At 43.9% G+C, this 26,008-nt stretch overlaps 2 protein-coding genes across 9 annotated transcripts; one reads left to right on the top strand and one right to left on the bottom strand.

Moving 5' to 3' along the window:
• The first annotated feature begins 7,482 nt into the window (after nt 1-7,482).
• nlrc3l1 (NLR family, CARD domain containing 3-like 1) lies at nt 7,483-12,333 on the top strand. Its single transcript, XM_046296974.1, has 6 exons — nt 7,483-8,150; nt 8,274-8,388; nt 8,651-8,725; nt 8,939-9,056; nt 9,190-9,430; nt 9,648-12,333. Exons 2-6 carry the CDS (start codon nt 8,276-8,278, stop codon nt 11,261-11,263), a joined length of 2,163 nt encoding a protein of 720 aa, XP_046152930.1. The 5' UTR covers nt 7,483-8,150; nt 8,274-8,275; the 3' UTR covers nt 11,264-12,333.
• Nucleotides 12,334-15,728: 3,395 nt separating this feature from the next.
• Nucleotides 15,729-26,004, bottom strand: LOC124009702 (RING finger protein 121). Of its 8 annotated transcripts, none has more exons than XM_046321835.1 (14): nt 25,871-26,004; nt 24,365-24,402; nt 23,987-24,128; nt 23,561-23,715; nt 22,929-23,036; nt 22,597-22,717; nt 22,375-22,508; nt 21,548-21,649; nt 17,538-18,631; nt 17,159-17,224; nt 16,972-17,016; nt 16,822-16,887; nt 16,480-16,609; nt 15,729-16,253 (listed from the first exon to the last, which is right to left on the bottom strand). In XM_046321835.1, the coding sequence occupies exons 1-9, from the start codon at nt 25,946-25,948 to the stop codon at nt 18,511-18,513; spliced, it is 999 nt and encodes a 332-aa protein (XP_046177791.1). In that variant the 5' UTR covers nt 25,949-26,004; the 3' UTR covers nt 15,729-16,253; nt 16,480-16,609; nt 16,822-16,887; nt 16,972-17,016; nt 17,159-17,224; nt 17,538-18,510. The 8 variants fall into 8 exon arrangements, with proteins under 8 accessions (XP_046177791.1, XP_046177799.1, XP_046177750.1 ...); XM_046321843.1 differs by having other exon boundaries at nt 16,972-17,224; nt 17,538-17,667; nt 17,869-18,631; XM_046321794.1 differs by having other exon boundaries at nt 17,159-18,631.
• Between the last annotated feature and the right edge of the window lie 4 nt (nt 26,005-26,008).

Genomic DNA, 26,008 nt, shown 5'->3' with positions numbered 1-26,008 from the left:
TTACCTTGACGATATCCTTATTTTTTGACCATCACTCCAGATTCATGTTCAGCACGTTCGACGTGTCCTCCAGCGCCTTTTAGAGAATTGTCTTTATGTGAAGGCTGAGAAGTGCACTATTCATGCCTCCTCCGTCACATTCCTTGGTTCTGTTATTTCCGCTGAAGGCATTAAGATGGATCCCACTAAGGTCCAAGCTGTCATTGATTGGCCCGTTCCTAAGTCACGTGTCGAGCTGCAGCGCTTTCTCGGCTTCGCGAATTTCTATCGTCGTTTCATCCGTAATTTCGGTCAGGTGGCAGCTCCTCTCACAGCCCTTACTTCTGTCAAGACGTGCTTTAAGTGGTCCGTTTCCGCCCAGGGAGCTTTTGATCTTCTCAAGAATCGTTTTACATCTGCACCTATCCTTGTTACACCTGACGTCTCTAGACAGTTCGTTGTCGAGGTTGACGCGTCAGAGGTGGGCGTGGGAGCCATTCTTTCTCAGCGCTCCCTCTCTGACGACAAGGTCCACCCTTGCACGTATTTTTCTCATCGCCTGTCGCCGTCGGAACGTAACTATGATGTGGGAAACCGCGAACTGCTCGCCATCCGCTTAGCCCTAGGCGAATGGCGACAGTGGTTAGAGGGGGCGACCGTTCCTTTTGTTGTTTGGACTGACCATAGGAACCTTGAGTACATCCGTTCTGCCAAATGACTTAATGCGCGTCATGCTCGTTGGGCGCTGTTTTTCCGCTCGTTTCGAGTTCGTAATTTCTTATCGTCCGGGCTCTAAGAACACCAAGCCTGATGCTTTATCTCGTCTCTTCAGTTCTTCAGTAGTCTCCACCGACCCCGAGGGGATTCTCCCTGAGGGGCGTGTTGTCGGGTTGACCGTCTGGGGAATTGAGAGACAGGTAAAGCAAGCACTCACTCACACTCCGTCACCGCGCGCTTGTCCTAGGAACCTTCTTTTCGTTCCCGTTCCTACTCGTCTGGCCGTTCTTCAGTGGGCTCACTCTGCCAAGTTGGCCGGCCACCCCGGCGTTCGGGGTACGCTTGCTTCCATCCGCCAGCGTTTTTGGTGGCCCACTCGGGATCGTGACACGCGTCGTTTCGTGGCTTCTTGTTCGGTCTGCGCGCAGACTAAGTCCGGTAACTCCCCTCCTGCCGGCCGTCTCAGACCGCTTCCCATTCCCTCTCGACCGTGGTCTCACATCGCCTTAGATTTTATCACCGGACTGCCTTCATCAGCGGGGAAGACTGTTATTCTTACGGTTGTCAATAGGTTCTCTAAGGCGGCTCATTTTATTCCCCTCGCTAAGCTCCCTTCTGCTAAAGAAACGGCACAAATCATCATCGAGAATGTTTTCAGAATTCATGGCCTTCCGTCAGACGTCGTTTCGGACAGGGGTCCGCAATTCAAGTCTCAATTTTGGAAGGAGTTTTGCCGTTTGATTGGGGCTTCCGTCAGTCACTCTTCCGGCTTTCACCCCCAGTCCAACGGTCAAGCAGAACGGGCCAATCAGACTATTGGTCGCATCTTACGCAGTCTTTCTTTTTGTAACCCTGCGTCTTGGTCAGAACAGCTCCCTTGGGCAGAATACGCCCACAACTCGCTTCCTTCGTCTGCGACCGGGCTATCTCCTTTTCAGAGTAGCCTCGGGTACCAGCCTCCGCTGTTCTCGTCTCAGCTCGCCGAGTTCAGCGTCCCCTCCGCTCAGGCTTTTGTCCAACGTGAGCACACCTGGAAGAGGGTCAGGTCTGCACTTTGCCGTTATAGGGCGCAGACTGTGAGAGCCGCTAATAAGCGTAGAACTAAGAGTCCTAGATATTGTCGCGGTCAGAGAGTATGGCTCTCCACTCAAAACCTTCCCCTTAAGACAGCTTCTCGCAAGTTGACCCCGCGGTTCATTGGTCCGTTCCGTATTTCTCAGATCATTAATCCTGTCGCAGTGCGACTTCTTCTCCCGCGATATCTTCGTCGCGTCCACCCGGTCTTCCATGTCTCCTGTGTTAAGCCGTCCTTCGCGCCCCCGCTCGTCTCCCCCCCCCATCCTTGTCGAGGGCGCACCTATCTACAGGGTCCGTAAGATTTTGGACATGCGTCCTCGGGGCCGTGGTCATCAGTACCTAGTGGATTGGGAGGGGTATGGTCCTGAGGAAAGGAGTTGGGATCCCTCTCGGGATGTGCTGGACCGTTCGCTGATCGATGATTTCCTCCGTTGCCGCCAGGTTTCCTCCTCGAGTGCGCCAGGAGGCGCTCGGCGAGTGGGGGGGTACTGTCATGTATTGTCATATTATGTCTTGTTCCTGTTCTTTCTCTTCACTCTGTCTCTCTCTGCTGGTCGTATTAGGTTACCTTCTCTTCCTCTCCTTCCCCCAACTGTTCCTCATCTTCTCTAACTACCTCGTTCACCCTTTTCCCACCTGTTCCCTTTTTCCCTCTGATTAGGTCTCTATTTCTCTCTCTGTTCCTGCTTCTGTCTTTGTCAGATTCTTGTTTGAGTTTCTCATGCCAGAACCAAACTATCGTCTCGTTTGCTTCACCCTTGTCCCGTCCTGTCGGAATCTGCCTGTTCTTCTGATGCTATGTGTGATCAGGTACCTCTGTCCTCTACGACCCACGCCTACCCAGAGAGACCAGCAGTCTGTCGCCGCTAACCCAGCTATTCTCCTCTGCTGCTAAGAAGGGGACTCTTCTGAAAGTATCAGAAGGACTTGATGATTCATTTGTCGCCCTCTCTGCGGGTTGTCTATTTTGCCATTATATACATCTGAAGAGGATCTATGTCTTCCCTGTGTTTTGACATTAAAGGACTCTGTATTTGTTAAACCGCTTTTGGGTCCTCACTCACGTGCATAACAGTTCCAAACTTCTTCCATTTACGAATGCCAATGTGTTCTTTGGAGCCTTCATTGCTGCAGACATTTCTGGTACCCTTCCCCAATTTTAGAATAAGGCTGTAACGTAACAAAATGTGGAAAAAGTCAAGGGATCTGAATAAATTCATTAGGCCCTAATCTATGGATTTCACATGAATGGGAATACAGATATGCATCTGTTGGTCACAGATACCTCTAAAAAAAGTTGCGAAGTGGATCAGAAAACCAGTCAGTATCTGGTGTGACCACCATTTGCCTAATGCAGTGCGACACATCTCCTTCGCATAGAGTTTGATCAGGCTGTTGCAAAGTTGCTGGATATTGTTGGGAACTGGAACACGCTGTCGTACACGTCAATCCAGAGCATCCCAAACATTCTCAATTTGAGACATGTCTGGTGAGTATGCAGGCCATGGAAGAACTGGGACATTTTCACAATTCCAGGACTTGTGTATAGATCCTTTCGACATGGGGCCGTGCAATATCATACTGAAACATGAGGTGATGGCGGCGGATGAATGGCACGACAATCCTGGGCCTCAGGATCTCATCACAGTATCTCTGTGCATTCAAAATGCCATCGATAAAATGCAATTATGTTCATTCTCCGTAGCTTATGCCTGCCCACACCATAACCCCACCGCCACCATAGGGCACTCCGTTCACAACGTTGACATCAGCAAACCACTTGATCACACGACGCCATACACTTGGTCTGTTGTTGCGAAGCCGGTTGGACATACTGCCAAATTCTCTAAAACGATGTTGGAGGTGGCTTATGGTCGAGAAATTAACATTCAATTATATGGCAACGGATTTGGTGGACATGCATGCATTCAGCATGCAAATACCACACTCCCACAAAACTTGAGACATCTGTGGCATTGTGTCGTGTGACAAAATTGCACATTTTAGAGTGTCCTTTTATTGTTCCCAACACAAGGTGCACCTGACTATTTAATCAGCTTCTTGATGTGTCAGACCTGTCAGGTGGATGGATTCTCTTGGCAAAGGAGAAATACTCACTAATAGGGATGTGAACAAATTTGCACCTGACTATTTAATCAACAACCTGTCAGGTGGATGGATTTGAGAAATAAAAATGAACAAATTTGTGAACAACATTTGAGAAAAATACTCTTTTTGTGCGTATGAAACATTTCTTGGATATTTTATTTCAGCTCATGAAACATGGGACCAACACTTTACATGTTGGGTTTATGTTTTTGTTCAGTGGTATGAATGAGATTGTGTATATCGATGGAGTCTCCTCTTCACTGATGACGTTGAGACTGGTACTATTTAATGATGCTGCCAGTTGAGGACTTGTGAGGCGTCTGTTTCTCAGACTAGACACTGATGTACTTGTCCTCTTGCTCAGTTGTGCACCGGGGCCTCCCACTCCTCTTTCTATTCTGGTTAGAGCCAGTTTGCGCTGTTCTGTGAAGGGAGTAGTACACAGCGTTGTATGAGATCTTCAGTTTCTTGGCAATTTCTCTCATGGAATAGCCTTCAGTTCTCAGAACAAGAATAGACTGACGAGTTTCAGAAAAAAAGTTATTTGTTTCTGGCTATTTTGAGCCTATAATCAAACCCATAAATGCTGATGCTCCAGATACTCCCACCCACACATGCGATGACATCACCTGGATTCAATGATGTTTCTAGAGACAATATCTCTCTCATCATCACTCAATACCTATGTTTACCTCCACTGTATTCACATCCTACCATACCTTTGTCTGTACATTATACCTTGAAGCTATTTTATCGCCCCCTGTTCTGGACGTTCTGGACGACCAATTCTCATAGCTTTTAGCCGTATCCTTATCCTACTCCTCCTCTGTTCCTCTGGTGATGTAGAGGTGAATCCAGGCCCTGCGGTGCCTAGCTCCACTCCTATTCCCCAGGCGCTCTCTTTTGATGACTTCTGTAACCGTAATAGCCTTGGTTTCATGCATGTTAACATTAGAAGCCTCCTCCCTAAGTTTGTTTTATTCACTGCTTTAGCACACTCTGCCAACCCGGATGTTCTAGTCGTGTCTGAATCCTGGCTTAGGAAGACCACCAAAAATTCTGAAATCTTCATCCCTAACTACAACATTTTCAGACAACATTTTGGACACTGTTAACAACCCTCCAGACGAGCTTCAATGCCATACAACTCTCCTTCCGTGGCCTCCAATTGCTCTTAAATACAAGTAAAACTAAATGCATGCTCTTCAACCGATCGCTGCCTGCACCTGCCCGCTCATCCATCATCACTACTCTGGACGGTTCTGACTTTGAATATGTGGACAACTACAAATACCTAGGTGTCTGGTTAGACTGTAAATTATCCTTCCAGACTCACATCAAACATCTCCAATACAAAGTTAAATCTAGAATTGGCTTCCTATTTCGCAACAAAGCATCCTTCACTCATGCTACCAAACATACCCTTGTAAAACTGACCATCCTACCGATCCTTGATTTCGGCGATGTCATTTACAAAATAGCCTCCAATAAATTGGATGCAGTCTATCACAGTGCCATCCGTTTCGTCACCAAAGCCCCATATACTACCCACCACTGCGACCTGTACGCTCTCGTTGGCTGGCCCTTGCTTCATACTCATCGCCCAACCCACTGGCTCCAGGTCATCTACAAGACCCTGCTAGGTAAAGTCCCCCCTTATCTCAGCTTGCTGGTCACCATAGCAGCACCCACATGTAGCACGCGCTCCAACAGGTATATCTCTCTGGTTACCCCCAAAACCAATTCTTCCTTTGGTCGCCTCTCCTTCCAGTTCTCTGCTGCCAATGACTAGAACGAACTACAAAAATCTCTGAAACTGGAAATACTTATCTCCCTCACTAGCTTTAAGCACCGGCTGTCAGAGCAGCTCACAGATTACTGCACCTGTATATAGCCCATCTATAATTTAGCCCAAACAACTTTCCCCCTACTATATTTATTTATTTATTTTGCTCCTTTGCACCCCATTATTTCTATCTCTACTTTGCACATTCTTCCACTGCAAATCTACCATTTCAGTGTTTTGCTTGCTATATTGCATTTACTTCTGCAAAAACTTAAATTGGACTCTTGTGTTGAGTGATGGGTTTAATACAGAGTGCTCCTTACTCAACCCACTCCATTCACTGCAATGTACATGGGATACACATTTGGTTGTAGAGAGAAAAATACAGCTGTCTCAGCTAAAGTGGAAAATATTCATTAGGGTCTCTACTAACCAAATATAGTTTGTGTTTGAGGGAGGCTGTGTCACACGACCTGCTGCTGGCTTTTTACTCCACCCCTTCCATAGCACCCAATGCAAGACACTATATATTAAATACATATTGGGTTGTAGAGAGAACTTTTCTACCTGTCTCAGCTTTTTACATTTTTATCAGGCAAGTCAGATAAGAACCAATTCTTATTTACAATGACGGCCTACCCCGGCCAAACCCTAACCCGGACAATGCTGGGCCAATTGTGCGATGCCCTATGGAACTCCCAATCACGGCCGGTTGTGATACAGCCTGGAATCGAACAAGGGTCTGTAGTGACGCCTCCAGCACTGAGATGCAGTGCCTTAGACCGCTGCGCCACTCGGGAGCAAAGTCTCAGCTAAAGGGAGGGGGCGGAGAATTGCTACTGGATATGTATGACACAGTCCCCCTCCAAAAACGAATCATACTAAGTATTTCCCACCTAACTTTAGCTGAGACAGGTAGAAAAGTTCTCTCTACAATCCAATATGTATTGTATCGGGGGCTATGTAGGGGGTGGAGCCCCCTCAAAACGAATCATATTTGGTTAGTAGACACTACTAATTATTTCCCACCCCTTTAGCTGAGACAGGTAGTAAAGTTGTCTCTCTACAGTTCAATGTACTTAACATACCAGTGTCAACATTGTATTTTTTCATTATTGGTCTTTAAATAATAATAATTTAAAACCATATTTTTTATTTGTTTTCATAAATGACTTATGTTTTCTTGTAGACACAATACAAGTGGCCATTGATATAACATTCAATACATTTTTAATCAGCTGATGATATTACAATGTGGGCTTTTATTTTGAAGGTTTCATCATAAAACATTTTCTTTTAAAGTGACGTCAGCGTTATGCTACTGGCAGAATAGTACCAAAGATTTTTATGACTAAACCAAGATATACCACAGCCTGTCATTTCAAATGGGAACAAATTAGCCATAGTGGACAAAACTAGCAAGATTCTATTGGCCCGTTCTAGACAATATTTGCATATTTCCGTTGGGGAACGCCTATTCTGTGAAGTGCGCGTGTGCAATAACTCAATTCGCCTTTGCACTTCTTCTAAACAACGCAATTTTGTGAAACTTTGGCAAAGGGTAAAGTTCACAAAACTTAGTCTACTCTGTCTATAACAGATTGTAGTTCTGGGAACAGAAAAATTGAGATTAAACGTTTAATCGATGAGTAAATCATTAGAATATCGGCCAAATGTATCTCGTTCCATCTTCTCCCACTGCCGGCCATTGGGCTTCCTCTCTACCATATTTGGCAGTGAGGGGAAATGCCAACCGGATGCTTCACATTTAAACATCCGGGTGAAATATCTGTCTCATTGTTATATCTGTGATAATACTTTACTGTTCCTGTTTGTCGGAGTCAAAAGTTACTGCGGCCCTGTCTGTGGTCTATATTTCGCATTTTAACTGGGAACATTTGCCGTTTATTAGCTCTAGGGTTATGTTACGTTTATTTTGAACGCGTACACATTATGCTTTAGTAAAGTGAATCGCCATAAATGAGGCAAACAGGTGAATTTAGGAGGCCAGAGGTTTCAAAACAAGCTCTCCTCGGGAACAGAAAGCTTCGATATTTTCAGCTTTTTTTTCTTGGTAAGAGAGACCTATTCGCAAGTTGCAACGAGTCTGTAATTGTTATAGTATTACTTATGATAATGGTAAAAATGTGATCGACTGGTATGGGTGTTTTTTTATTTTCTTGCAACACGGGTCTACTGTCTGGCAATATTCAAGTAGCCATTGACGTCAGACTTTGAACTGTGACCCGGAACCTGTACACCGGAGGTCCTCCAGGATGGCTGGGCGAGGCTCTGACACGATGGAGCATGAAGGAGGGGAAACTATATCAGATGTCAGTTTTCCCTTAGGAGAGGGTGTGTCTGGCCGCGGAAGAAGTACAATCTCTATGTCTGATGAGGGAGAGGAGGCTTTCTATGTGCCTGAGAGGAGACCCTCCCTGGACCTGGGAGATGGCCTGAGACCCATGGACACTACTCACTGGTGAGACACTGACCATACCACAACACACAGCACATGTCATGTGCCCAGAATTAAGCTTGTCCCTTTCCCCATCCTCAATCATTCATAGTTTGTGTGTGTGTGTTTATTTGGTGTGTTTGGCAGGCATGATGTGGAAAGGGCTCAATCCCCCGGTCCACAGCTACAATTCGGTAAATAGTGATACACAATTCTGGCCATCTGATGAACTGGATGAAGAAACTGAGCTGTCTGCTACTAGGTACACTAAAACATGTTGATTTATAGACACGCATACACTTACATTAACATACAGTAAAATGAAAAGCATTTGGTCACACACAAAATACATACACTTGCGTTACATTTTTCTTTACAAAGTATTAACACGAAATAGGAACACAGACCGTTAAAGGACTACAGTACGTGAACATATTAGTTATATTATGTGAACGGTTCCTTGAAGCAGCACTAGTTCACTACTGCTGATGATTAATTCATTTTCCATGTGATGTTCTATTTAGAGTCCAGCTGGAAAGAACAGAGTCTTACTCCAGTGGCTACTCCATGGACAGTGACTGTGAGACCAGAACCAGGAAGTAAGAAGTCATCCATGTTTGATCAGGCACAGACAGGATGCAATCGGTTGAAGTGTGTTATTAGGGTGTAATTATGCATACGTTTATCTGAGTATTTATTCCTGAGTATAACGTTGGTGCATGTATGTCCATTTGTTTACAAATGGTCAAATCGGTGGATAGGCTCATGCACCAGTATGTGTCGCAATATTTAATCTACCACCGCCTCTCCAGGTCTCAAGACGCTGCACCTAAAGAAGAGGGTCCTGCAGTGGAACCTCCAAGACCAGAGCTGATCAAAAACCCAGACGAGAAGAGGCACCCTGCCCTGACTGTAGACTTCACCTTCAAGGTGGGCTCACATTTCACTCTAGTCTAGGTGATGTACTGTATGTTCAGCAACAAATGTTAGCATGTCCCTAAAGTTAAGTGTAGTGGATGAGAATGGCTTTTCTCTTGTTTTAATTGTATTCTGTGGACCCCAGGCCATCAGGAAGACACTGGAGAAACTGGGGAAGGATGATTTGAGGACATTTAAGATCACGCTGTGGAAGCGCTACCCAGAGTCATTCAGCTCTCCTCCCCAGGGCATGGACATGGTGGACCTGGTGGATAGACTACTGGAGTTCTATGACCTAGAGGTGGCCCTGCAGCTCACCAAGGCCCTGCTGAAGGACATGGGCCTCAAACGCCTGGATGCCTACCTCACGGACCTCTGCAAGAAAAGTATGCACGTTGGCTTTATTTCATTTGATTCATGCAATAACGATAAGTAACAAATGTAAACTTTGAGTTATGATAGGGTAATAGTTGAGCTATTTATACATTATACAGTACTTCAAGAACCAATGGGTTATACACTAAAATGTTGAATTTAAATGGCCATTGAACAGGAAATATACTAGACTGTGCCTTTTTTAATGCCTGTGTTCTCTCTGTGCAGATGAGGTGCGTTATGAGCTGAGAGGCACTCTGTTGAGAAAGTACAGCTGGGTGTGTGAGGGTGTTGCCCAGCAGGGAGAGCATAAGGCCTTTGACAGTATCTTTAATGAGCTCTATATAACAGACCGAGGCAATGCTGGGCCCAACATCGAGCACGAGGTCAGAAAGATCGACAAGCTGTCCACCAATCGCAAGGAAGAGAAGCGGATCACCTGTAGCCAGATCTTTGACCCCGATGTGATTTATGAGAAGCATGTGAGTCATATAGTGACCAACGGCATCGCCGGGGTAGGGAAGTCTATGGCCGTGCAGAAGTTCATCATGGACTGGGCAGAGGAGCGCAAGCACAATCATGTCTACTTCCTGTTCCCACTGCCCTTCAAAGAGCTCAACCTCATGCTGAAACTGAAGATTAGCCTCCTGGAGATCGTCCACACACTCTACCCCGAGACCAAGGCGTTGCCCACCTTCGAGTGCGACGAAGGCAAGGTCATGTTCATCTGTGACGGGCTGGACGAGTATGCACATTCCCTGGACTTCCATCGCACTGAGACTTGGTGTGACAGCACTGAACCAGCCGCCATGCACGTGGTGGTAACCAACCTGATTAGGGGCAACCTGCTCCCCTCGTCTCTCCTCTGGATCATCTCTCGCCCCCTCACCTCCAGTCGGCTGCCCCCAGAGTCTGTGCACCAGGTGTTGGAGGTCCGTGGCTTCACCAACGAACAGAAGGAAGAGTACTTCAGGAGGAGGTTTCAGGACCCAGCACAGGCCGATAAGGTGATTGCCCACCTGACCTCCTGCAAGACCCTCAACATCATGTGCCATCTGCCCATGTTCTGCTGTGTGGTGCGGGAGGTTTTCCAGCACACGTTTAGGGAGAAGGGGCCGGATGCAGAGCTGCCCAAGGGGCTGACCCTGATGTACACTCGCCTGCTGCTGGTGCACCTGCATGTGCGTGGTGCCAGGGGATCAGCCTCCCGCACCCCGGAAGAGGAGAGGGACTTCCTGATTAATCTGGGCAAACTAGCCTTTACAATGCTAGAGAAAAACCAGATGGTCATTGGCAAGGCCACCTGGAAGGACTGCGGCGTGGATGTCGCTGAGGCTGTCACCAATAGTGGCCTGTGCATTGAGTTCCTGATCGAGCAGTTTGTCATGTACCAGGAGAGGATCCAGACTTTCATCCACCCCACCATCCAAGAATACCTGGCTGCCCTCTACGTGTTCCTCACCTGGAGGTGTACGGGGCAGAACGTCCTGCAGCAGCCACGGAATAGCAAGTTCTCACGCATGTTCAAGGACCCCGGGCTGCTGGACATGCACCGCAGTGCTATAGAGAGAAGCTTACAGAGCCCAGATGGAAACCTGGATGTCTTCCTGCGCTTCCTGTTGGGCATGGCCCAGACAGCCAATCAGGAGCTGCTACAACGCTTCCTACCCGATAAGAACAAATGCTCATCGGCCTCTGAGGAGACGGCCGCCATTATCAGGAAGAAGATTAAAGAGAACCACTACCCTGACAGGAACGCCAACCTGCAGTGCTGCCTGGACGAGCTTGGTGTTGGTGCTGAAGCTCCCAGACGCAGCCACTCAAACTCTGTGAAGAACCAATGACTGACTACAGTATTTATAAAGATGTATATATTAGGTTTGAAATATGGGTTGTATAGTTAGACAAACTTTTATAAGGGAATTGGGGAAGAAAGATATGGATTACTTCAGGGTTGCTTTGTAACTACTCAACTGTGGTAGTATTGTGGAAATATGTCATGAGAAGTAGCCACGAGGTGGCAGTAGCATTACACTACTATACTACTGAGACACAGAAGAGTGAAAGGGATGTGTGACAAATTACATTCATAGGCAGTCACATGTATTGACTGTATACTTAATATAACATTGTGATGATGTTTTACACCAGGTATGTGCAACTGATGGGGGTGGGGGGGGTCACAAATTCCTAACTCACGACAGGCCGCAGTGGCGCACAGGTCTCTGTACCCACACATGCAGTCAGAGCCAGCCCCAAGCCTTTTGCGGGCCAAACATTTTAGTGGACCCCTCGACAAGGAAGAGAAACCATTTAATTTCCTGTAATTATACACATTTTTCCATGGGGCTTACAGCAAATGTTGCAGTTTTAAAGCAAGTTTTCGGCAATTCTACACATTTTGCCATGCTGTCCAGAGAAATGTTAGCAGTTTTTGAATATGATACCTGAGTGAGAATTACTAACAAAATCAATGGGGGCCCCTGGATGGTAATTTGACCATGATTACTACATCTTTAGATAGCTGGCTAGACTTACTTACCAATCTAATTAAGTGACATTTCAGATGCACAACCAAATTTCAAAATTGCACCTTGCAGGGTTGGGTCAATTACATTTAAATTCAGAAAGTAAACCCAAATCCACATTTTCCTCATTGAAAAGCATTAGAAGATAATTGGAGTTGGAATTTCATTGTATTTCCTGAATTGAAATGGAATTGACCCCAACCCTGGCACCTTGTGTATTCTACTATTCTAACTCACAGCAAGTTGAGATCCCAACTGAGTTCATTTAAAAAACATTTGGGGCATTTCCTCCCAAATATGTTCTCACTCGCCTATAGTAGGCAACCCAGACTTGCCAAAAGCCCTGAGGGATGCCAACTTTAATCTTTGGCATACTCTAGGAATCAGGACCTTTTCAGACCTATTTAATCAAAAAACCACTACACTGAAATCCTGTCAAGAGCTCTGCAGTGAATTCGATGTGCCAAGATCCCATTTTTTAAAATATCTTCAAATTAGACATGTAATTTCCTCATTTACCTCCAAGAGGAGGTTTAGAACTCAGTTGAATGAAGTTGAAACCCTTCTTGTCACAGCACAATCCATTAAAGGTAATTCCTTATATTAAGCAAAGCAGACAGCACCATTTTCTTGTTTTAAAATGTATGGATAGCCTGGTGCACTCCTTTGAAAATAATCTGGGAAAATGACCTTGGTCTGACTATCAGTGATGAGTTATGGGCTGAGGTTTGCGACAGGGTATACTGCTCCTCTACCAGTGTAAAAATGGATCTAATTACAAATTTTTATTAAAATATCTTACATCTATAGACTCCTTTCTGAGAAATCCTTTACTCCTTTGAAAATAATCTGGGAAAATGACCTTGGTCTGACTATCAGTGATGAGTTATGGGCTGAGGTTTGCGACAGGGTATACTGCTCCTCTACCAGTGTAAAAATGAAAGAATCTAATTACAAATTTTATTATACTCCTTTGAGACTCCATAGAATGAAAACAGATATGTCTCCTAACTGTAAAAGATGTACCTCTGAAAGTGGAACCTATATGCATGTATTTTGGAGCTGTAGGGAGATTGCCAGATTCTGGCAATCTGTACATACTGCTGCACAGAAAATACTAGAGGTACAGTTTGATATGACCCCGTGTATCTATCTTCTTAATGCCCAGCAGGACTTTGTTCTTGATCCTGACAGAGAAAATTTGCTTATGACTATTACATACTTTGCTAAGAAATGTATTCTATTGTGGGCCTCTAATAGCTTGTCTAAATTGTCCACCCCTCCCCCCTACATTTAAAATGTGCATCACAGGCAGCCCAAATCTTGATTCTAAGATTTCCAAACTGGAAGAGGCCGGCCCCTAAGCTGCTCATCAACAGATTGACCAGATTGTTGACTTTCTTCCTCCAGAAATATTGTAGGTAAAAGTTCCCTGACAGTTTCTGCATCCCATAGGGATTCCTCATTTGGTCAATCTCACTCCAAAAACACACCTTCCCTCCAAATCAGTGCAGTCCAGAATGATTTTCTGGATGGTGTCTGGGATGAACAGTTCAAAAGAAGACTTTGTCCTGCACATGAGCAGTGGCGATTTTAGCATGTAAATCTTGGTGGGGCAAGAAAAAAGTGGGATGCATGCCAGCAAAGCCACAACACTAAATAATACATTAATTGCACTATAACGGTGACAAACGGTGCCCACAAACTGTTAGGGCCTACATAAAGCTGTCCCAACACCTTACCACTATTACACCTGGCTATCAGCGGAGACTTGTCTGGCAGTGAAACAGTTAATTCAGCCTCATTTACTGCCTTTAAAAAAAACATAGCTGATATGGCTGACTTGCTTAAACAAATGTGGTTTCTCATGACAATTGAGATGTACAAACTATGGCATAAGAGGACGACAAGCGGATAAGAGGCCATCTGTAATTTCGATTGGTATTAATGACTGAGCTAGGACGGACGTAGTCAATAGAACTATTTGTTTAGCACTTTTGAAATGTACAGCGACAGAATTCAGAACATGGGCTGTTCTTAGTGTTCTTTCTCCCTGTACACCAAGTCAGAACCGTAGGATAAATAAAGGGGGCATATAAGCAGACAATGAAACCTCAACAATATTCAATGATTACATTTCTCAAAAACAGGTTATAGGCTACATGTAAACCACCAAGTCAGAACAGTACGCGAAATTAAGAGGTGAAAATAGACCAAATGATTAGGGTGAGGCACATGGGCTACTAACAGCTTAATACACAACATACACTTAGTATTACTTTCTTAGCTACAGTATACAGATCTCCCATACATATTACATCATTTATGCAGCAGCATACAATACATTTTTGGATTCACCTTGTTGTGCTGTGCTCCCTTGAACAGGAAGATGGTGCGGCGGTCCTTCGTGGGCGAATTCGGTCATCAAAGTCTGTCATTCTCTGGATTTATGGTGCTTTCAAGACAACTGGTAACTCTGAAAAATCATGATGACGTCAATGATCTTTAGGTCGGTGCTCTAGAAAGGCCTGAGTTCCGGATTTACAATTCTGAGTTGGATGAAAGTTCAAAACGTATTTTCCTGGTCGTATCTTGTTTTTCGCAAGTTTCCAGTTGTCTTGAACTCACTAAAGTCAGATTTTGCAGTTCTGAGTTAAGTTGTTTTGAGCGTGGTACAAATAATGCTTAATTGACAGTCTGGCCAATGTCGAATGTTTATCATTTTAAACAAGGAAAAGAGACCCACACCGCCACTCCACTGAATAGCAGGCAATTGATTGCATTGCAATGCTTCCAGTTAGCCACTGATTCCTTCCAAACCACTCATTGTCTAATTTGCAATTTCCAACTTGTTGTAATGTTTATGTCCAATGGCCAATGAGCACGGATAGGTTTTATGTATAATTTCTCTTCATTATTTCTCTTCATATGACAGATTAGAAAGGATTTGCCAGTAGATTGTCAACTTGATTTATGATGACTGCTAGCTAAGATTTTGAAAGTACGATGTTGACATGATCAGTCCAATCAAAGATATAACGTGATTTGACGTCATTTTATCTGTGGCCAATGACCTTGAGCCTTCACTTCTAACGTAACTCTATGGCAGCACCCAAGCGGCTTGAATTTTCTAGCTCTACCCTTAGACTTGGCAGTGACGTAGTGTAGTGTCCCCATGAGTGACAGAACACTGACCAATCACGGCACAACGCTCTCCATATTTTCTGCTGGCTTGCCCCACCAACACAGAAAGTACTGAGCTAGCCTGAAACTCCTGCATTTTGGAGCTGCCCTACTAAAAAAAAAACGTTTTAAAAAAGAGACCTTGTTTGTTAGCGGCTTTATTAACTCAATTCTATATATTTTGTACATTGTGTGCAAACTGACAACTTTTTTTTTCTTAAAATGTGTGGCTCAAAACAGGTGGGGCTCTGCCTAACCTACCCTGAATGACGAGTCGCCACTGCACATGAGTAACCGCCATTCGTGTTGGCCCTGGTTGCATCCTTATCACACTAGCAGCCATGCTGGGTGGCTCATTCCTTGGGCAAGACTATTCAACTTCACAATTTCTTTCACAATTTTCTGTTTGATTGTGGTAAGGAGCCACACATATAAAGCTAATTATTTGTTGTGTTCCTCCCCCAACTTGCACCTGGCTGGGGTAGTGTGGGAAAATACAGCATTTAAAAAAATAATATATTCAAATAACATTGTGGAGGTTCCCACAAGACATTGTGTCGTTTCACACACTACAAAGGGTAAAGAGTGGGAGACAGGCAGGGAGACAGGCACTTTTATTACTCTCGGGTCCAGTGAATCGAACACCACATATGTAATATAAATGTGTAGGGGGGTGCAGTGTGCACTCAATGAAAGTGTTATTTTACATGTTGTTCATAGAAAATGTGCCAAGAACAATGAGTCTCAGGTTGAAAAAAAATAATTAAACTGTATCATTAACCCACACAAGGGTTCAGTACTGGACTAAGACAATCCATCTAACCTCATTTCCTGCTAGCGTGGTTTTGTTTTTTTCCCCTGATCCTTTTTTCTAGGTTTCTTCTTAAATTCCTTTCTCGGTTTCCCCTGGTGTTTTGAGTTGGGAGTGAGTGAAGGACGAAGGGAGAGGACGTGAGGTAGTGAGGGAAAACTAGCCTTGTGATTGGGCATCAGTGTGACAGTCCTTCTGTCAAGCCCAGCTAGGCTACTTATTACACAGGTGAAAGTGGACTTAAAATCCTCTGCAGTCACGTTCTTTAACACCAGACTCCTCTGGATCACCCTGCCGTCCTCTGATGCTGATCTGAAACCACCACATTTACAATTCTTAGCCAACTCTCCAGCCACAGTATAACATCTCAACAGAACTCACACTGTGGAGTTTGCCTACTCTACATGTGTGGTTCAAATATACAAACAGCAGTACAGTATTAACAGCATCATTAAAAGAGAAGAAATTAAGGGACATGGTTTAGTGTGGATTTCAAAAGCTTCCAATAAAGTATGTGAAGACAACCCCCAGTACTTACTCCTCTGTTTCTGATACTCTGCCATCAGTGAAGGCTACCTCTGGGAAGGTTCTGTTGACCAGCCAGTAGACATGGGTAAAGTCATCAGGAAGGCCTGGGTCTGCTTTACATTCAATAATCAACTGCTCTCCTGTGTATGACAAACACATCCTGTTTGTTAAAAACGGTGGTACCTAACCAACACCAGAATAGAATTATCTGACCGCACACCCAGCAACCAGGAACACTGGAGGTAAAGACCAGGTCATCTTTGAGTTTAAACACTCAAGAGTATCCATGATTGATAAGCCACTCATGAAAAATAAAAAAATACAAATAAACTGAGATGGCAGAATTGTTTACCTGGAACAGCTCTTATTTTGGACCTATGGGGCTGGAGGATTCTGGGAGACGGCACCTCTGTGGGATCTGGACAATATCAACTGAAGTTAGAGACACTTTGAAACATTAAAAAAATGTTGTATGCAGGAAGATAGACAGACACACACACACCTGCAGTGGCCTCTGAGCGCAGGACCCCAAAAAACCCCATGAAGGCTGTAGAAGAGATGGAGCACACCCTCAGCCATTGTGTAACACAGGCACATACACACAGAAATGTAAATACATATGCAGCAGAAACATCCACATTCCCATACATCAGTGAACGTGTGTGTGAGAATGTTAGAGGATCTCTTACCTAGGAGAAGAATCGTCAACTGCATACTTGCTTCTGTCCGACTACTGTGCGAGTTGGTCAACAAAGCTAGTTGTAACAACACCATCTCATTTACTTACTATATATGCACAGTTACTTCCTCTTAACTCACCCACGCTGACCAAGAACACACAAGGAAATTCCCTATCAAGTTATTTAGCATATTTATGTCAGACACAAATCAAGATTAAATTAGTTAGACATTTTGACCTCAAAAGTTATTGATATATGCAGGTCACAATTCTCAAGTGTAATATACCCTCTACCATATGACTTTAGTGCGACTCATTTAACACATGGATATGAATCATATAAGAAATGTGAAATATTGTGGTGAAATACACATACTTTCACTGCTTACCTGTATTCTTCACAAGAGCAGTCTAAAAGAAGAACGTCATATTTCAATGGCCACACTCACTCCTAGTCCAGGGTGGCATGACTGGCATCAGTCTGGTATGTTTCCTCATATGACGAGAACTATACTGCATCTTAACGGAACAGGAAGTATAATATTCTGGAAATGATACACAAAATCCCCCAGGTCATGAAGGGTCTATACTAGTGGATCTGGTCTGAATTAAGTCATGTCTACACCTGATCTTGACTGTGTCACGTTTAATAACAGACAATCAAAAGAACAAAAACATGACAAAAAAGTTAGACAACCAAAATGATCAAATTATATTCACCTTTTTGCATAGTCTTTTACGGTACCTATTCCTTGAGAGTCATCTGGGCTGAACACAGACACGAGCAGCTGTCTGAGGGAGGCGTGAGGGGGACATATTGTAGTTCCCCTCTTAAAGAGATGAAGTCTGTAGTAGGATAGGACACACTGTCTTGAGCCCTGAGAGACTAGAAACCCTCACCCCAGCAGCCACATTCAACCAGGACCTCCACTAACAAAAGGTACATATTTAACACACAAAACGAAGACTGGCATTCTACAACGCTCCACTCACGTATCTGGGCCGTGTCAGCCACTCATTATCGTAGAACCAAAAGTTAAGACAAATTACTTTTGAAAAGCATCTCCAAAAAACTGAGGACCATTTTACTAAGCAATGAAATGTACACTGCATTTGTTTAAAAGCGTTTTGATTGACTAAAACAAAAATACAATAAAAGGATATCCAAACCCAGGTTACTAGTCAAATTCTAAAACATCTTAAATACAAATACTATGTGCCTATACATATATACAAATAGTACATGTACAGACACAGTTTATAATAGATGTTCTTATAAGTCCATGGTGAGGCCTGCTAGTCAGGCCAGTGCATCATCTACCATCTCCATATGGCTTGTGTGTCCTTCCCCACTCTCCCAGGTCACTCCAGCCCCAGGATGTAGTTGATGCCTTGCACAAGTCCAATGATTACTGGTTGCCAAGCGACAAGGTAGCGGAGCCAGTCCAGGAGTTGTCCGTACATGACATGTGGCCTCTCCCAGCTTCAGATGATGGGTCAAGGAGGCAGATAATTAAGTGACTACCCCACCCCTGATTCCAACCAATCTGACCCAACCAAACCTTAACTAAGCAATTCATTTAGAGTTGTAATAAAACACATCCAGCCTGTGACAATATGATTATTATAGATCCTTCAGGACGCTACTAGAATCAGGCTGGATATTGGGGAATGGATAACATCTTCCCAATACATACAGTGCATTCAGAAAGTATTCAGACCTCTTCCCTTTTTCCACATTTTGTTCAATTACAGCCTTATTCTAAAACGGATTAAATACATTTCTCCTCATCAATCTACACACAATACCCCATAATGACACGGTGAAAACACATTTTTAAATGCGTAAGTATTCAGACCCTTAGCTATGAGACTCGAAATTGAAACATGTTTCTACAACTTAATTGGAGTCGACCTGTGGTAAATTCAATTGATTGTACATGATTTGGAAAGGCACACACCTGTCTATATAGGGTCCCACAGTTGACAGTGCATGTCAGAGAAAAACCCAAAAGGAACTGTCTGTACAGCTTCGAGACAGGATTGTGTCGAGGCACAGATCTGGAGAAGGGTACAAAAACATGTCTACAGCATCAAAGGACCCCAAGAACACAGTGGTCTCCATCATTCTTAAATGGAAGAAGTTTGAAACCACTAAGACTCTTCCTAAAGCTGGCCGCCCAGCCAAACTGAGCAATCGGGGGAGAAGGGCCTTGGTCAGGGAGGTGACTAACAACCTGCTGGAGACTCTGACATAGCTCTAGAGTTCCTCTGTGGAGATGGGAGAACCTTTCAGAAGGACAACCATCTCTGCAGCACTCCAGCAATCAGGCATTTATGGTTGAGTGGCCAGATAGAAGCCACTCCTGAGTAAAAGGAACGACAGCCCACTTAGAGTTTGCCAAAAGGTACCTAAAGGACTCAGAACATGAGAAACAAGATTCTCTGGTCTGATGAAACCTAGATTGAACTCTTTGGCCTGAACGCCAAGTGTCACATCTGGAGGAAACCTGGCACCATCCCTACGGTGAAGCATGGTAGAGGCAGCATCATGCTGGGGGGATGTTTTTCAGTGGCAGTGACTGGGAGACTAGTAAGGATGAAGGGAAAGATGAACAGAGCAAAGTACAGAGATCCTTGATGAAGTCCTGAGCACTCTGGAGCAGGTTCTTAGACTGAGGAGAAGTTTCACCTTCCAACAGGACAAAGACCCTAAGCACACAGCCAAGACAATGCAGGAGTGGCTTCGGGACATGTCCCTGAATGTCCTTGAATGGCCCAACCAGAGCCTGGACTTGAAACCGATCGAACAGCACTGGAGAGACCTGATAATAGTTGTGCAGCGACGCTCCCCATCCAACATGACAGAGCTTGAGAGGATCTTCAGAGAAGAATAGGATAAACTTCTCTATTACAGGTGTGCCAAGCGTATAGTGTCATACCCAAGGAGACTCGAGGCTGTAATCGCTGCCAAAAGGTGCTTCAAGAAAGTACTAAGTAAAGGGTAATGAAAAAGTCAAAGGGTCTGAATCCTTCCCGAATGCACTGGATGACAAAGAGCCATTTCTTAACATCAATGAACAACTCTGCTCTAGGGCAGCCTTTCTAAAAGTATAGTCTCAGACATGTTAAATGGTGGGCCGCGACATGTCAAAGTAAAAAATTATTGATATATAAAAATTAAAATAAATTGGGGGGGGACTCAGTCAGGGTCTCAACTTACTGTTAAGAGTTAGAACAGTTGAATACACAAGGTGCAATTTCAAAATTTGGTTGTGCATCAGCAGTTTCTCTCTTGCCATGTCAGTAACTCACAATTTTTAGATTGGTAAGTTAGCTGGCTAGACTAAATAAACTTGTACTAATCATGGCCGAATACCAACCAGGCATGTGCCCAGGGGCCCTGATCACCACGGATACCCCTAGGGGGCACAAATCTCGCTTTGGGCCCCCAAAAAGGGGCATGTTTTCATGAGCTTGGGACACAGGAAAACACAGAATTTCTCATTTGGGTCCCAGGCTGAAAAAGTTTTAGAACCCCTGCTCTATGGTGTTATTTAGTAGAAATTGTGTGAAATTAAATGCGGTATGTATGCGGTGTTGGTCAAGAAAGGATTTATGTATTGAGTGGTTGCAAAGGAAACCCTTTCCCCTAAATCAGAAATGGCAGACAGCTGCATCTGTTGAGTTTTTACAGCAGCAAAATAGGAACTGGAACTACTTTATGAAAGGTATCCATGAAGACAAAGCCACAACTATCCGACAATGGCTAATCTTGTTTTCAGAGGACTTCACCCGAGGTCCCTTCCCTATAATATCCTGTTCCAGTTTGTGTTTACATATCAATGTGGCTCAAAAGTCCCATGAACAACATCACTGTATAAATGCTCCAATTCTGAAGCATTTACAGGAAACAACCTATTCCCATCACAGCCAAGCAAAATAACCCGGCCTCAACATTTGCCATCTTGTGCTTTGGACTGTGCGAATTCCAGTCATGCTGACAAACAGAGAGAGAGTGGGTGAAACAATGAGTGAGACCATCTGAATCTTAAAGACACACGACACAAAACAGTAACACACCAAGACACACTACAAGAGATGAGAATATTAAGTAGACAAGCACACAGATTTTAACTGATAATTGCATGCCGATTTTCCCCCTGCCTCTTAAATGCTGCCTATTACTGAATGTTTTATTGGCTGTGCATTGTGTATTTTTGACTGTTTGTAGGATATTACTTAACCTGTGTGTTATATGTGCTGTGCTCGCTCCCTGACAGGTCATCATTGTAAAGAAGAATTTGTTCTTAATTGACTTACCTATATAAATAAAAGTGAAAACAAAATTTTAAAAACACACAAACATGTCATATGAGAGCAGAAGAGTAAAGGATACGGGTTACTGAACATCCTTTTCAGGTCCACCTTCTCTTTGCAGTACGGGCATATCTGCTTCTTTCCCACGATGCACCATCCTCGTATGCAGAATTCATGGAATCTGAGGCAGAGAGAGTTAAGGGAAAATTCCACCCAAAAACGATAGTTTGGTATTTGTTTCAGTAGCCCATTGTTGACATAGTCCCAAAATGTTTTGCTTGTCAGCAATCAAGTTAAGATATATAACTTTCAAAATACAGAAATCATGTATTCAACCCTAAAAACATTAGAATAACTACAAAATGAGGCCAAATATGAAACATTAGGTGAAATTGGGTCAAATGCTGTAGGCATAGCGTAAGGGCATACTGGAAAGTTAATTCATACTTCCCTGTGGCACACTGTAATAAACATATCAGCAACATCACCAGTAAGCTATTCAAATCTGATGTCCTCCAAATGTGAACATAGTTCACACAAATGCCATGAAACATGTGACATTACACCTCATGGAAGTCTAGTACAGGCAGCCAATACAGGAGATGACATAAGGCAACATTATTTACAGAAACAGGAAGTGAGACGGGCTCATGGTAGTGTTATTGAGTCATGCGAACAACAGTCACATGTCAGAGATAAAGTTCATGCACACGTTTGTTTGGTCCATTTCCCTTTGGTGTTCGTGTGCGTAAACCACCTGTTTTCCACGTCTGACTGACTGCCAGTTACGGCTTTTATGCAACAGATAAATCAGTTCTACCACATCATGCTCCTGTGTGTTATTCAAATTAGGTCAAAATTTGTTCATATTTATCCAGAGCATTTTTCTTAGATGAAAAAGAATACACATGGTTGCAGGATAGTCTGTATGTGTTCTCGATGATTCCCTCGTCGCTGACATCAACCAGTATGGGCTGGCCACACACAGCGCAGATACTGTCTGAGAGGTGCTTGGTGGGCATTCCAGACGCACTGTAGAACTAGAGAAGTCAGGGACACAATATAACGTGGCTGGCCAGATACACAGCCTTGACAACAAAACAAAAAAACGAGAACTTGTGTACTCACCCCCACTGTCGATGCCATGAAGTCTGCACACATTTCGGCAAAGTCCCTACCCAGGACGCCATAGTACAGACCATAGAACAGTAAGGACACGCCAAAATCCATTGCGTCCTCTGGCTTTATTCTGGAAACAAAGTCAACCAAAAGCATCATCAATACTATTAGCATGATCGACATGTTACTACTTCTCAAAGAAGCTCTGGCACCTCCTCTGAAAATCTAAACTTATTTGAAGGTTTTTGAGAGAAAGTTACTAACTACACAAGCACGATCCTTGTAAACCACTGGTATTGTCCATAAATACACAATTGTGCCTAGAAATAACCAGAACATACCTAAATATCAAGTTGATGCCAAACAGTGTAAACATGACAACAGTGTAGCCCACTATCCCTGTGCCATAGCTGATCTTGTAGAGGAGGAGGAACCATTTGTAGACCAGCCTGTCCACAGAAATACAAGGGAACATTCAGACATATTTCAGCTAACTGGCAGAGGTAATGTGAAGAAACATAGATCAGTATTTTGCCTAGAGCAGCACTGGCTGCATGGCAGGTTAGATTTGGGGCTTTGGATTGGTGGCCCTCTTACCATGACTATTCTATCATGCATCACCTAGGCATTCGGTATAAAATAATTAGGTGGGTGCTTACATTTCTCCCATTTCACACGTGTACAAGTGCAAATGTGTTTTTTTTGCATATCCCACTCCCCCTGACACACCCTCGAAGAGTGGGTCAGAGCAAAGTATCAGCCATTATTGGACGGCAACCCTGGACCAATTAGGGTTAAGTGCCTTGCTTAACGGCACATGGACACCATTTTCACCTTGTCGGCTCAGGGTTTTGAATCAGCTACCTTTTGATTACTGGCCCAACACTCCAAACCACTAGGCTCTGCCGCCTCATATATGAGGTGTTATATGGATGTGTGTAGACACTACCTGGGCTTGTGTATGGGGCCTTACCTGGGCGTGGTGCACTCCAGGTGCTTGCGTGTGGCCCGGTAGGTAACGTATGCAGTGACCACAGAGAAGATGAACCACGTGACCAGAAACCTCCACCAGTGAAGCTTGGTGGTGAAGTACAGAGGAACCACCCACATCTGGAACAGAGTCACCAGCTACAAAAATAAAAAAGAACACACATTTTAAAGTACAGACACACTTGGGTAAATTTGAGACTGAATAACACTGAGAACCAGACTGTGTACAGTGGAAGGAACTAGTATGTGGACAGTTTGTCTATACAGTATGTGAAGTGAGATTTGTATGATTTGCCTGCAGGCATGCTGTCTATTCCCTCTTTCTGCCCATAAGAGAGCATGTGTTTGTGTCTGCGTGAGCATGACTGTGCAGTGTGTATGTGTGTGAGAGAGAGTGAGATTATTTTACATTGTAGGACTTGGGGTGCCTCTGTTTCCATTGCACAAGGACCAGCTGGGCGATGACCAGGGTGACAATGAGGATAAGCACCATCTCAGCGTGCATGGCCTCATGGCCCTTGTGTTTCACATGCATCCTGGCATGCTCCAACCTACAGTATAGACACACACACAACAATCAACCTACTGCTCAGGCCTGGGTATCTGGATAGATTCTTATAAAACGACATATTCGTAACACATTACCAGTTTTCATTGGAAGGAAACATTGTTGATATACTTTAGAGCCCTTAGTTTATCATGTTTAACTTCACTTGACTTTTGTGATTTAAAGTGTGACACAAATCTAATTTGCAGCCAGAATAAATAATTGTGTTTTGAGACTGACCTCAACTTCTCCTCCGGTGACAGATGGGATAGGTCGACCTGAAGTCAGAACAAGCCAGACAATCACAACAGTTCCAAAGGCTTCTAACTCCATTAGTAATGTTCTACATACATGAACATACATTCATTTAGAACCTTGTAAATAAACTGTCACAATTAATCTACTAAATACAATGATTGCATGCATTAAAAAAATGGCCATGTTAACAAAACTGTCTGTGATCTGATCAGTGATTATCTGAATTGGGAGGCTGTTGATAGTGGACAGACGTGAACACTAAAAGAAATGAACACTGCTGTCCAACAAAGAGAACATGCACAGTTTCTGTCCATTAGTGCTAAATTGTGAAAGAAATTGGCCTTTGGTACAAAGCATTGATTAGAGAGATCGAGCTGCCAGGATATGACCTGTGACTCAGTCTGCCACATTGTATGACATGCCATCTAAAATAGGGTTGTCACGATACTAGTATGCAATACTCAGTGGTATCTTGGCCATGAAACAAACTACTACATTTCCTGAGGAAAGCAGTCCTAATGTTGGAAACAAGCAGCCTTGTGTGTCACCCAGAATCACATGTTTCTTTTCCAAACTATAACACACAATATTTGACATACAGAATTGTTATTTTAAAGGACCAAAGAGTTTGGTCTGCTTTGTGTATTCCTTTATGCGTCATGGAAAATATGCTATCGCGACACTGGTTTCGTGACAACCCTAACGTTGCTACATCATTGACTCAATTGCTGTCGTAATATGACAAAAATGGGTTGTCAAGTAAAAGCAGCGAATTTGGGGCAGGTAAACCAGAATTATCCATTTAACTATCTGTGGCTACCTAGCTAGCTAGCGTTAACTACCACGTACAGTACAAGGCAAGGGCCTGATGGTGGGTATAATGTGTTACGTTACAACAGGAATATGTTCCGAATACTTCGTAAAGTATAAGGTTGCCAACAAACAACGCATACAAAGGAGCATGATAAATTCATCTAGCTAACGAATAAGCATCAACTCACCAAGTAGCTTATTCTTAATGTTTGTTCATTGGCTACCAGAGTGAGGACAGACATTTTTCCGAATAAACGTGATGAGTGAAAGCCTTAATGTAATAGCCCACTCCTACCCGGTATCATATTCTGCCGCGAAACAACTTTGTATGTGTTGTTTGTTGGCAACCTTGTTATTTACTTAGTTTATGGAACAGATTCCTGTTGGAACGTTCCATAAATTATACCCACCCAGGGCGTGATGATGGTCCTTGTACATTTGTCTTAGCTGACTGCACTATGATTGGATATATACTTGGTTTCCTAATGCACTCAATGATAGCCTACCTGTCTGGCTAAAATGGGAAGACAACTGAGATGTTAGATAAAACTAACACCGCATGACGCTTACTCGCCGGTGGAAGAGGCAAGTCTATTCCATATTGGCAGCAACGTGCGCACTTTACAATTCACGCAATTCGTTTTTTTCCTGATTCTACAACGGTAACACCCTAACCTGATTTGGTTCATCGTGGTGTCCAAGTCCATGATCGTGTTCTACACCATCAACCTCCACCTCAAACACCCCCGCCATCTTCGGGAGTGCTGTCAATTCCTAGCGCATGCCATTTCCGGGTTGGAAAACCGGAGGGCC

The sequence above is a fragment of the Oncorhynchus gorbuscha genome, linkage group LG02 (genome assembly GCF_021184085.1).
Source record: "Oncorhynchus gorbuscha isolate QuinsamMale2020 ecotype Even-year linkage group LG02, OgorEven_v1.0, whole genome shotgun sequence".
In the NCBI taxonomy this organism is placed as follows: domain Eukaryota; kingdom Metazoa; phylum Chordata; class Actinopteri; order Salmoniformes; family Salmonidae; genus Oncorhynchus; species Oncorhynchus gorbuscha.
Note: the sequence above shows the minus strand (reverse complement) of the source record. Positions and strands in the feature narration are given on the sequence as shown.

Excerpts from the sequence above, each read along its gene's own strand:
- nlrc3l1 (XM_046296974.1), top strand. The coding sequence starts at position 8,276 with ATGATGTGGAAAGGGCTCAATCCCCCGGTCCACAGCTACAATTCGGTA. Across the intron at positions 8,726-8,938 it reads TGTGAGACCAGAACCAGGAA|GTCTCAAGACGCTGCACCTA; the intron begins GTAAGAAGTCAT and ends CCGCCTCTCCAG. Across the intron at positions 9,057-9,189 it reads CTGTAGACTTCACCTTCAAG|GCCATCAGGAAGACACTGGA; the intron begins GTGGGCTCACAT and ends TGTGGACCCCAG.
- LOC124009702 (XM_046321785.1), bottom strand. The coding sequence starts at position 25,948 with ATGGCGGGGGTGTTTGAGGTGGAGGTTGATGGTGTAGAACACGATCAT. Across the intron at positions 22,509-22,596 it reads TCATGGCATCGACAGTGGGG|TTCTACAGTGCGTCTGGAAT; the intron begins GTGAGTACACAA and ends TGACTTCTCTAG. Across the intron at positions 18,632-21,547 it reads AAAAGGATGTTCAGTAACCC|CTGGGAGAGGCCACATGTCA; the intron begins GTATCCTTTACT and ends CATCATCTGAAG.